Below are 13614 nucleotides of genomic sequence, written 5' to 3' on the forward strand. Positions count from 1 at the left end.
ATGATGGTAACGATAGTTTTTGAGTCAAATGACTGGATGTTGACAGGTCTGGTTATGAGAATCTTCTACTGAAATTGTCTCTGAAGTTGACTGAATAATAAGGGCTATTTCTTTAAAACTTGTATCCCTCCCAAGAATCCAGGGTTTGTTTGGAGAAACCACCCATAGAATTTTATTGATAATTCGATTAGGAGTAAACGATCAGTAAAAAAATGATGAACCATGGATAGAAGTAATTTATTTTGGGGTCAACTGGATGTTTTACTTGAATAGCCCTTAGAAGTAAAACAGTTCTGACTCTTCAATATATTAGCTTCAATATCTCTCAGAGATTGTTCAACTGATAGTTATGACTTTCTTTCTTAGGTCTAAGTGGCAAGCTGAAGCATGGCAACACCTACTTTGTAACAGTAACTGCTGTCAACAAAGTAGGACTGGAGATATATGCTTTCTCCAATGAAATAGGAATTGATACAACACCACCTGTAGCTGGTCTTGTAGTGGACCTCCACACCGTTTACCGTGTAGATGTAAACAATGGTGATAACACCGTTGCTTACAACAGAAAAGTCTGCAACACAACTGAAGGTGAGTAATATAATTTGTATACTGAAAACCGTGAGTTAAATGTAAACCAATTTGGTTCGGCATGGATTTTACATAAAGAAATTAATGAATTCAAAACAAAATTTGGAAAGTAGATAATCACAAATTTAGACAGGAATGGTGAATATTCTGTAAGTATAGTTTCTGTTTCCCAAAATTTTATTACCAAAAGCTTATGATGCAGTGATTTTATAAGTTAGTTGTCAGAAAAGAAAATCAGATCAGAATAATCAATTACAACAGTTTACTGACAGGTGCTTTGTTAATTATTAGTTTGTCTACGAGTTTCACTCACACTATTTGGCATCATCAGGATAAATATTAGTTAAAATACCTGAATTCATCAATTGCTTGCACACGTTTGAATATCCAGGCGAGAGGTAAAGGACCTATTCATCCACCACGTAATAGTGCACAGTGTTGGCACTACTGCCTGATAAGAGGAAATCAGTTTATTATAAACTCTTGCATGTAAAAATAGATTGATAGGGAAATCTGTGGATCCAAAGGCAGGATCGAAATGCAAAGTTTGAAATTCAAAATTACGAGGAGTACAATTTTATCTTGTTTCTGATAGGACAAACATTAGGAGTAGTACAATATTATCTTGTTTCTGATAGGACAAACATTAGGAGTAGTATATTATCTTGTTTCTGATAGGACAAACATTAGGGGGAGTACAATATTGTCTTGTTTCTGATAGGACAAACATTAGGAGGAGTACAATATTATCTTGTTTCTGATAGGACAAACATTAGGAGGAGTACAATATTATCTTGTTTCTGATAGGACAAACATTAGGAGGAGTACAATATTATATTGTTTCTGATAGGACAAACATTACGGGGAGTACAATATTATATTGTTTCTGATAGGACATGTCAATCTCTACATGTATAATATTTTGATCAGTATTGATCATTGGAGGTGTCACATGAGTTTGGAGTTAGGCCTGTCTGTATGTATCTACATTTACATCTGTTTTATAGACTGCTTGGCCCTGGATGCTGTTTGTACCGAGTCCTTGACATCACTATCAGTCACCTGGCAACCATTTTCTGACCCAGAATCTAACATTGTGAGGTAGGTTAAAGCAGAGAACTATTAAATATAACCTGACTCAAGAGTAGATGTATTAACTAAGGGCTATTCCAGTAAGATATCTACTCAGTGAGAGAACTCTCGGTTTGTCTAATAGGGACCAATGATTTAATACAAACAGCTCTAACAGCTGTCATGCATGGATTTTCTGGAGTCCTCCAATTGGATATATATTTCAATGAAACAATCCTTAGCTGGAAATGTATAGTTTTCAAACAGAAGAGGATTGGTTAACTTCTGGTACCAAATCTGTCCAATGATAAGCTTGTGTGTGGTAATATGCAAACCTTTTTCTACTGTTGTCTAGTTAGTAAGTGGCTGATGTCATTTCATATTCCTGTAATAAGACCATGACCTTTGACCTTGAACCAAAGATTATGTGGAGGATGAGGATAATAGTAAGAAAGGAGAGTAGTACCAAGGCTGAAAATTCATCAGTTCTGAGATATGATTTTTTTTCACAGTCATCAGATAGCTATTGGAACGACCCCTGGTGGAGGTCAAGTGAAGCAATTCTTTGAGATACCTAATGACTCCAAACACTACACTGTCAGTGGTCTTGATCTTCAGGGTCAAACACAGGTATGTACATGTGGTATACCAGTATCTAGGATACAGTTTGTTTTTTTAAAATGAACTTGTGTTTTATCATGATTTTGTTGCTTTATAAAATACTTTTGAAACCAAACTTTGCCATTTCTTATACATCAACATGTAAAGGCTGTCATGCATATATTTCTAAAGTGACATACTCATTTGATGTAGAACATTAAGCTAAAAGAAATATGAAAAATTATAGATATATCCAGCACTTTCTGTTAAGAATAATTTCTTTGTTGATTCATAGTCACAATTAATAACATGTTTGACCAGTGTCATGGTTTTAGAAATTTAATATTGCACTTCATACAGGAGCTAAATTATATGAAGCATGGAGTGAACATTGATACTAATAAGCAACATATTACACAAAACTGGAAATAGTCGCAGGATGATAGATATTTCTTTCTTACAGCTTTTTGTGTCAGTTAAAGTTATAAATGGAGCAGGATTGACAACAGTAGCAACATCCAATGGAATTTACATGTCCTACCTCAGTCAAGGGTTACCTCCCCTTAGCCCTGTTGCCATCATTGATGCTGTGGAAAACTCCATAGGAGACGTGTATGTTTGAAAAATTCATTTACATTTATTTTTTTATTGAGAAGTAGTATATAAGTTTTCAAGTGATAGTTTGTTAAATGATTGGTCAATGGATAAAAATACCATATTTTGAGTGAAGTTTGGAGCTATAAAGATATTGACAAAATTTTCTTTTATGTTTAACAATGTAAAATGGAGGGGGGATTTTCAGAGGAAAAGGGGAATAAATATTAGTGTATTTTGCATTTTGCTACAAATGTATAAAACTAATAAAAGCGTGATGACAGACCGAACATAGTATTATGCATAATTGTTTTTCTGTGAATGTTGTTTTGTGAAAGTTTGCGTTAGAATGTCAGAATGTCACTTGCTAAAACAGATATGAGTGGATCCAGAGTCTCCAACTCTTCACAGATTTATACCCCTTTGTTCATTGTATGAGTTCGTATGTGTATTAGTTAGTCTGTATTTGTCACATTGTTTACTGTGTTTGTACTGACATGAATTACCTGACAGTTTTAGGGACAGTGTATTGAGGTTGTATGTGCATTGATTAAACTTACATCATTGTGTTTGTACTGACAGGAATTATCAGACAGATTTAGGAACACTGCGAGCAGAGTGGGACGTCAGTGGAGATCCCTGCCCAATACTTAGTTACTACTGGCAGTTAGAACGGATAGATGGAACCATCATCATGCCCTATCTGGACATGCAGAGTCAGTAAATCTACATAACAGTTCCATAATCAATGGCATTCACACTTGTAAAATCTTCCTTTATACTGTGGTTATGTACTAAATGTAATGACACTAACACATCCTCTGTTCCAACCAATGAATTACTTGATCACTAATGAGGTCAGATTATACATAGATCTGACGTTGTTATTTATTTATTGATTAGTTCTGATTGATGAAAATTATGAAATTTATCGAATTATAGGGTAAGTGCAGCTTCCCATCTAGATTTTGACGTTTTTCTTCCGATCATTTTTTATTTCCTCCTACGCTTCAAATTTAAGGTCCTTACCATTACTGATGAGTCTTAGAAGGAAGAAACAGCTCTATGATGCATTTAATTCATTGTTTAGTTTTAATGTATCTAACTTTAAATTTGTATTAAAAAGTGCTATTCACTTGTATTTCTTTTGAACAATCTTAAAAAAAGAAATACATAATTTTGTAAATTGTTTTCAGCTCAGACAGTAGGTGTGAATGACGGCCTACAAATGCAGGACCGAGAAATGTACTTCTCTAAACTGAGGGTCACCAATGCCCTTAACTATACATATGTTATACGGTCTGATGGTGTCACCATACAACAAGATCCTCTACTGCCAGGCAAAGTGTTTGATGGAGACATTACTGGTTTTGACCTTAACTTCCTGCCCTCCAGGACAACCATCTCTGCCAACTGGATGGGTTTTGGTCAGCCTGCTGACTCTCTTGTACAGATAAATGTTGAATCAGGTACGTTTATCCATCCCTTTATTCAAAGTCTTAATGCAATCAAAGCAGAGTGGGAAACATTCATTTACCAAAGGCTTTTCTCATCAAAATATTTGTAATTGCCAAGTGTTGAATTTGCTTGAAAAGTATAATAACCATTATATTTCTGCTATAACTTCAAACTTTCCACACTGTCTTACTTTGCCTTATTGACGAACAGGCAAAATGGGCAGAGCTAAATGCAGCAGAAGTTTTCCTGTATACAGTATTAGAGAAATCTTTTTGATTACTTGGTTTTCAACACAATGCTAGTTGGTTCATAGATTAAGAACTGAGGCAGAACTGAGAATCATGGTTAACTACCTAATAATACAAACATCATGATATATTATAAATATATAACCACTGTAATCCATCACAGGAGTTTTAGCATCAGTCGTCCTAGGACCGAAGAAATCAACTATTTCATGCAGAAAAAAGATTTTCTTGTAAGAAATCAATTATTGCATTAAAGAGTTTTGGGTCTTCTTGGTCTGGGGGTCAAGCAGTTGAATATGCATCAAGGAAATTTAACAATTGGAGCAACCTTTACATGCTGATGCAAATGAAGGAATTTTACCATTTTAAATAAGTTTCCATAACTGGATGACATAAAGTTTAAATAAATAGAATGTTGATGAATGATTTCTGATCAATAGAAAAAAAGAATTGATTTAATGATATATGAAAGTTAAAGGTTTTAACACTTGTCTTCCATAGGTAACCCTGGTCTACAGGTAGGCAATGACCTGGAACAGGATGGTAATCAGCTTATCTCCTTTTATGAAGTTGCCATAGGAACAGACAGAAGATTTCCAAATACCCGAAACAATGTTGTACCATTTACAAATGTTGGTCCAAATACAACTGTGACTTTGTATGACCTTGACCTGACCCCAATAACAGCTGTGTATTATGTCACAGTGAAAGGAACAAGTACTTCCTACTCTGAAGCTACAGTCACATCTAACGGCTTCCGAGTGGGATATGATAGTGCAATTATGCGTAAGTATACAAATGAATTTGTGCAATTATTTGTAAGTATATAAGTAAATTTGTACAATTATTCAGAAGTATATGAATAAATTTTATAAACAATAAGACTCTGTGCAGATAGATTTTCCAAATTAATTCATTGGAATTTCTTTGTGACACAGTGTGATGCTGCATTGTCTGTGAGTTATATCTTTTAAAAGTTTGTTTAGGGAAAAATTTCTTATGTCATCATCCAATATCTATAAAAGATGGAAGAATTTACCACAATCATGTGTAACAGTGGCAGTAAAGATTTTGTTTGTGTAGCTCTTTATTTATTTGACAGCTCTACTTTACGTAAGAATGCAAATCTGTATCTATATTGATAACAAATCTTGTAACTATTTCGCCTGATTATAAACATTTTTATTTCTCAGAACCTGATACCTCTTTTTGTATAACCCTATTTTGCCCTGTTTCAGCGGGAGAAATTGTACTGACAACCTATGTGAGTACATACCAGTACTTGGATGCACAGTGGGAAGAATTCACATCAAACCTGGACATTCTCATGTATTATGTGGCTGTGTCCAACAATTCTGATGCCAACAACACTGACTGTAAACTGTATGTAAGTAAAATAGGCAATTCTGTACCAGTGTAACCAATGACACTGACTGTAAACTGTATGTAAGTAAAACAGCTAATTCTTTACCTGTGTAACCAATGGCACTGACTGTAAACTGTATGTAAGTAAAACAGTTAATTCCTTACCTATGTAACCAGTGACACTGACTGTAAACTGTATGTAAGTAAACTGTTTACCAGTGTTACAATTGATACAGATGTAAACTGTTTCCATTCAAAGACACTGACCACCAACTGTAAAAGAAACAATTGTCCCCCAGTGACACAAACTGTTTTTAAGACACAATAATGCTGGATAAAACAACCTGTTTCTGTATTGAATCTCCTAATGTGAAGTTTCTTTTGTGGCTACTAATTTAAGTGATTTTTAGTGTCACAATGATTTGTAGGGATTAACTCTTGTGACACCAAGTTAACCTCTGCTTTTACATACCAGTCTTATCCTATGAATTCAAAGTAATTATGAAAGTCATCCCTGTTTTAATTCATGGCAGTTAACTTTTGTGCAGAAGTAGATTACACTGGAAAGAATATATTGTTTTACAGTATATATAATGTAGTACACGTCTTTATAAAATTTATTCCCGGTTTTTCGATGACCTACTTTGTATTTATAATGGCTTTGTAGATTGAAGGCGGTAAGGCCACACAGCAAATGAAGCAGCAACTTTTTACCGAATACAATGTGACCAACCTAGGCAAGAACTCCTTCATGAAGATACAGCCCTTAAACTTAACACAGGGAGAATCCTACTTCCTGTATGTCATGGGTAAGTTGTAGTAGTACTAAGGAAGATATAGTGAGGTGTTGCTTGTTCGGTTTATATTGCTTAGCATCCTATCAACAGGCAGTGTCATTTAAGGATGGCTTCCTAGTGTGTGGAAGGTGAGTGGATATGTTGAAAGTGTTTTTGTGAAAATGCAGAACTGAGGCCAGCTTTATATTATACCAGACTGAGACATACTGCTAGAGACCTCCAGCAGGACATCCCACTTGAGCAAATTATACTGACAACAGGCCAACAAGTTGTTACACAGGGGACAGAATCCAAAGCCTTCTCCACAGTGGTGAATGCTCAACTTAAGGCTGAAATGATTTTTATGAGGGCAGTTTCAAATGATGCATATGTAAAAAGGGTCTTTAGAAACAAAAGAAATTACTACAATTCCAACTTTAGTTGTCTCTTATGATCATACAATGGAGGCAGCAGGCACCATTCCTAAATTGTCTTACCTACAGGGCAGGGTATGTTGCTGAGTCCAAGAATTCCATCCTGTATATTATTATACACACTGAGGAAGGTGGAGAACAAATGTAGGAATTGTACATATGTATATGACATCTGTGACAATTTCTCTGTTGTTACATTGCATTTCTTTTATTAGGATTTTTGTTGAAATAATGTTTGTCTTTATGGCTTTGGAAATGTAGATGTTAGAGAGACAAGTTCTGCCATCAAGGTGATGTCTTTATTACACAAGACAATGGAACAAATGTAAATCTGCAACATACTGTTATTGTGTAGCTTCTATAATAATTGAGAAGGGGAATTCATAAAACTGAAAGTGGTTTGTGTTATTCAGATAGGGAGATTAAAAAATTGCCCAAGGAAACTTCATATCTTCATGTTTAAGTGCCTTATTGGATGAAATGATATACCGGTAGTTATTATGATGTACACTGTGCGTATGTTACAGCCATTGACAAGTCTGGACAGTGTACAATGACAATGATTTTGATATACACTGTGTTTATGTTACAGCCACCGACAAGTCTGGACAATGTGCAATGACAATGATTTTGATATACACTGTGTTTATGTTACAGCCACCGACAAGTCTGGACAGTGTACAATGACAATAATTTTGATATACACTGTGTTTGTGTTACAGCCACTGACAAGTCTGGACAGTGTACAATGACAATGATTTTGATGTACACTGTGTTTATGTTACAGCCACTGACAAGTCTGGACAGTGTACAATGACAATGATTTTGATGTACACTGTGTTTATGTTACAGCCACTGACAAGTCTGGACAGTGTACAATGTACAATGACAATGATTTTGATATACACTGTGTTTATGTTACAGCCACTGACAAGTCTGGACAATGTGCAATGACAATGATTTTGATATACACTGTGTTTACAATGCAATAATTTTGATATACACTGTGTTTGTGTTACAGCCACTGACAAGTCTGGACAGTGTACAATGACAATGATTTTGATATACACTGTGTTTGTGTTACAGCCACTGACAAGTCTGGACACTGTGTGTACAATGACAATGATTTTGATATACACTGTGTTTATGTTACAGCCACTGACAATGATTTTGTACACTGTGTTTATGTTACAGCCACTGACAGTGTACAATGACAATGATTTTGTGTTACAATGACAATGATTTTGAATGATTTTGACTGATTTTGTACACTGTGTTTATGTTACAGCCACTGACAAGTCTGGACAGTGTACAATGACAATGATTTTGATATACACTGTGTTTATGTTACAGCCACTGACAAGTCTGGACAGTGTACAATGACAATGATTTTGATATACACTGTGTTTATGTTACAGCCACTGACAAGTCTGGACAGTGTACAATGACAATGATTTTGATATACACTGTGTTTATGTTACAGCCACTGACAAGTCTGGACAGTGTACAATGACAATGATTTTGATGTACACTGTGTTTATGTTACAGCCACTGACAAGTCTGGACAGTGTACAATGACAATGATTTTGATATACACTGTGTTTATGTTACAGCCACTGACAAGTCTGGACAGTGTACAATGACAATGATTTTGATATACACTGTGTTACAGCCATGACAAGTTACAGACAATGATGATTTTGATGTACAATGACAATGATGATGATACACTGTGTTTATGTTACAGCCACTGACAAGTCTGGACAGTGTACAATGACAATGATTTTGATGTACACTGTGTTTATGTTACAGCCACTGACAAGTCTGGACAGTGTACAATGTACACTGTGTTTGACAAGTCTGGACAGTGTACAATGTATGTACACTGTGTTTGTGTTACAGCCACTGACAAGTCTGGACAATGTGCAATGACAATGATTTTGATATACACTGTGTTTATGTTACAGCCACCGACAAGTCTGGACAGTGTACAATGTACAATGACAATGATTTTGATATACACTGTGTTTATGTTACAGCCACTGACAAGTCTGGACAGTGTACAATGATTTTGATATACACTGTGTTTATGTTACAGCCACTGACAAGTCTGGACAGTGTACAATGACAATGATTTTAATATACACTGCGTTTATGTTACAGCCACTGACAAGTCTGGACAGTGTACAATGACAATGATTTTGATATACACTGTGTTTATGTTACAGCCACTGACAAGTCTGGACAATGTGCAATGACGATGAAGGAGTTCACTACTGATACAACCCCTCCCATCATAGGACGCATGAAGGCCGGCATATTCTATGATATGGTGATTTTTCTTTCTTGTCAGAAGTATTTACTACAACCACTTGACACGCTTTATTTCATACACTTGTGTTTAAGTTGATGAAAACTTTGTCGTTTTTCCTAACAATGTAGGATTATCTTTCCTGTGGATAGGACAAATTGGTTGCTATGGCTACTAACATCATTTAATTAATTTTCACACTCTATATTCTAAAATTGTTCAGTCTATCAAAATCTCAAGAGAATTTCCCATTACCAGCTGTATGACTAAGACATTCAATGTTTTTGTCCATAAATTGCTGTACATTTAAAAGTTTGTCATGATAATAACAAAGGGGAAAACAAAGGAAGAAAGGTCTTATCCTTCTTTGTAACTGATGATTCCAATTGTTGCATAGAAAAGTGGTCGATTCACAAGCAAAAGTTTGCAAAGGAAATCCCAGTGTTTAAAGATACTGTTATATATGGAATATGACAGATCTTCAACCTGTTTCCTGATCTTTCATTCTAGCCTGTATCTTACACAACTGATAACAAGTCCATCACAATCCATTGGGAAGGCTTTGAGGATAATGAATCAAACATCACCAGTTACTCTCTATCCTTGTACAAGTATGCTTCCTGTAGCGTCACCGACAACACTGAAATACTCGTCATGGATTGGATTTCACTCTCCAGTAATAATTCTGAATTTACCCTAGTTGACCTGGAGCTAAAGGTGAGTGCCTCACTTAAGGCTTGATAGCTAGTGGTAAATATTTGCAAATTCACAAATATTTACTGAATGTTTGCATTAAGATATAATAAATGATTTACTCAAATGTGAAACACTATAATATAGAAAGTCTTTTAACAAAATGTTACATTTTGCCAGTAATTTTTTTTATTTTTTTTTCGCAAGATGAAAGTATGTTGTATATATATATAAATTAAGTGTGCAAGGTTATCCCCCTTTGTTCACAGAATTTGCCTATGTCAGGGACATAGCTCATGTACCATATCACTAGGAAAAATTTGGTTTCTAAGTATGATACTATTTCTGTACTGTTGATTTACTATGTCTGTACTATATTATTACTGTATTAGCTTTTTTGTGTACTGTTGTACATATTTTTACTCAATTTGGAACCGTGTTGAACTTTCATTTCCAAATTGAGTGTACTTTTTTGTACTTTTTTCCGCACTATTTTCATACTTTATTTTGTTATGGAGTATCACCTATCATATTATAAAAAGTTAATTGTTATACACTTTTGCCATATTTAAGATACTATAGAATTATAACATAATGTATTTCACAGCCGAGTACCCCATACCTGGTCAAGTTGAAGGTTACTAATGGTGCTGGCCTATTTGTCACCGTCACCAGTTCACCTATTTTGTATGACAAATCAGTCCCTGAAGCAGGACGGGTGTCTGATGGATTGGACTTTCAATATGATGGTGTCTGGTTCAATGAAAAGATTTCAATGACAGGTGTGTATCTTGGGCCAGACATTAAAAATCTGGGATGCTTCCTGTTGATTTTAATTTGTGATGTAGACACAATATTAAGAAATCATTCTAACTATACTAATTACTAGTTACTATATTTAAACCTGGGTGATTCCCAAAATGTCTGATTTTCATTGATATGATACATTGTGGAAAATTTCACTAACAGCACAAAGACAACTATAGATGTTTTCATGTCTGGTGGTGTTTAAAAGAGCCTGATGTTGAAAGCATACAATGATTTTAATCTGATAGATGATGGAACGAAATCAGCTGAATTAAATGTATATATTTTTGCAAACTGTTGTGTATGTATATAGAGGAGATATCTCAAAGATGATTTAAATGGAATTGTTTGTTTGGAACTCTCCTGTCACAGAGGAAAAATGTTTCAACAAGAAAAATTGAAAATGGAAGATGAACAAGTTGTGTAAAATGTTAGTGGAATAAATTGAATAATTGTGTCAGGAGTTAAACCCCAACAAAACAAATTGATGATTTTGTAAACTTAATGAAAATTAGTTGAAAACTTAAATCAAGGTACATACCAAGTGTCAACAGATGCATGAACAGATAAATGCCCACAAGAATATGCTGTTAGTGATACTTATCTGAAATTGGGTATAAAACTTCAGTCAGGAATCTCTTGATATACCAACTGTCAACAGATGGATGGACAGACAAATGTCCTCAAGAATATGCTGTTGGAGATGTGAAAAGGTATAGAGTCACCTACAGGACCACACTGATTCTCCAGAGATACACAGGTGTCCTTCCACAGTAAGAACCCCCACCTGCTTCTGTCTGGGTCAACATGAGTGATTATTATAAGCTGAGAGCTTGTTTCACAATTTTTGTGAAATAAATAGTTTTTATTTTTACATCATTTGCATGTCAGTTTATTACACCAAATCTTTTTTATCCTGTTCAGGATCTTTCCTACACCTTGCTAGTCCAACTGCTGAGAATTGTCCACCACGTCCAGTAAACATGGTAAATGCTTCTGGGTGGTTTAAGATGGAACAGAACGGATTCAAGGATCCAACCTGTCTGGAGTGGGATTTAGCCCAGAAGCCAGGTTTTGTTATTAAGGACATATATGATGGCATTGTCACCCTGAAAGTGGCCAGAGATTCCAAGGAAGAAAAGGTCAACGCTGGTATCTACTACCGAAATGCTGATATGGAAAATGGCGGTGACTATCAGGTCAGTTGGAGAAAGAAGATACTGTATTTTATCACAAATAATCCTCCTCCCCATGTGAAAAACGGTAGACCAAACGTTCGTTTAGGGCTCATTTGTGAACATAGCCTAATTGCAGTAAAATACAATTCTAAAAAATAAAATATGTAATTTAAAGTTAGAAAATAAACTGCAGCTACCAGGATTCAGACAAAAACATTTTGTGTAATGTTTTGTGGTATTCATAAATGTTTGCCCCTTAAATGAATTCCTTAATTTAAACAATAAAGGACTCTTTCATATACAAAAGAGAACTGATCATGAACCGTTGTGTTAACACAAAATAACTTCAGCATGAACATATCCACATTGTTTTGACCACAGCCTGATTTTTTACAAGCTTACTTGAAGAAGAGGGTAGAGGTTCTGGAGATGTCATAAGTGATTTGTGATTACAGGATATTATAATTGGTGGTTATAAGAGTAGTATATAACTTGTGGTTTTAGGTGAAACTGAAAGCTGCTGGAGGTGGTGGAAAGGCAGTGACTGAGATCCTGTTCTGGGATGGACCAGTGAATGAAATTGCTACACTAGACTACTATGAGGACCCAGACTGGACCGTGGGACTTTGTTTGTGTTGTCTTATCGATCCTCCTCCTGCTGTAAGATATCTGGCACTTTTATAGTAAATGTGTGGTAACGTCTTCCTGGCATTGTCAGGAGATTATATCTGTATAACCTGTAAGGTTAGGGTAACGTCTACCTGGCATTGTAAGGATAGTATTTCTGTATAACCTGTAAGGTTAGGGTAACGTCTACCTGGCATTGTAAGGATAGTATTTCTGTATAACCTGTAAGGTGAGGGTAACTTGTACCTGGCATTGTAAAAAGACTATTTTATTGTATATTCAGAGCCATTTTTTACCTGACATCATTCCATTAAAACACTATTTTTGTTTATATGTTATCAACAGCAGAGACAACTCACTAAGAAGTAACTGTAGTGAATATATCGTTTCCCGTTTGGGACAAGATGCATGATGCCTCAATATTAATGTTTATTTATAGGACTGTGCCTGCAATTGTCCCTACTACTTACAACAAAATAATCTAACAGCAGCTCCTGCTGCCAGTGTCACTACTACTACTCCTGTCCCCACAACAACAATCACTACCACAACGTCAGCTTATGATGTCATTGATAGCAACACTGTCGTAGACGGTGTTAATGCTATAGATACCAGCTGCCCTCTCACTCAGAAGTCATGTGGTGTACAGATTCATGCTGAAGACCCAGGTATGTAATACCTAGATACAGAGTCACTAGGTGTCCAGTTTTACCCAAAAGGTATAATTGTATGTCTTGGATACAGAGATCATGTGTGGTAGAGATTCACACTAAATTCAAACAAAGGAACAAGATATGTAATAATTTCATTGATATATAAAGATCCTTTGTCATCCAGGTTCACATATAGGACAACAATATGTGC

General features: G+C 35.4%; 1 protein-coding gene across 1 annotated transcript in view; it reads left to right on the forward strand.

The window, feature by feature from the left end:
* Positions 1–13614, forward strand: part of LOC132554742 (uncharacterized) — a 182423-nt gene that overhangs the window by 155650 nt on the left and 13159 nt on the right. The window contains exons 182-196 of the mRNA XM_060219054.1: positions 367–588; positions 1596–1689; positions 2172–2289; positions 2723–2871; positions 3436–3569; positions 4050–4322; positions 5061–5345; positions 5798–5946; positions 6592–6733; positions 9363–9466; positions 9956–10162; positions 10746–10920; positions 11870–12144; positions 12628–12783; positions 13190–13418. Of these exons, the coding sequence (XP_060075037.1) occupies positions 367–588; positions 1596–1689; positions 2172–2289; positions 2723–2871; positions 3436–3569; positions 4050–4322; positions 5061–5345; positions 5798–5946; positions 6592–6733; positions 9363–9466; positions 9956–10162; positions 10746–10920; positions 11870–12144; positions 12628–12783; positions 13190–13418 (2712 nt within the window). The remainder of the gene's footprint in view (positions 1–366; positions 589–1595; positions 1690–2171; positions 2290–2722; positions 2872–3435; positions 3570–4049; positions 4323–5060; positions 5346–5797; positions 5947–6591; positions 6734–9362; positions 9467–9955; positions 10163–10745; positions 10921–11869; positions 12145–12627; positions 12784–13189; positions 13419–13614) is intronic.

The sequence above is a fragment of the Ylistrum balloti genome, unplaced genomic scaffold (genome assembly GCF_031769215.1).
Source record: "Ylistrum balloti isolate Yb309-2 unplaced genomic scaffold, AGI_CSIRO_Ybal_v1 Utg369642, whole genome shotgun sequence".
Taxonomy (NCBI): Eukaryota; Metazoa; Mollusca; class Bivalvia; order Pectinida; family Pectinidae; genus Ylistrum; species Ylistrum balloti.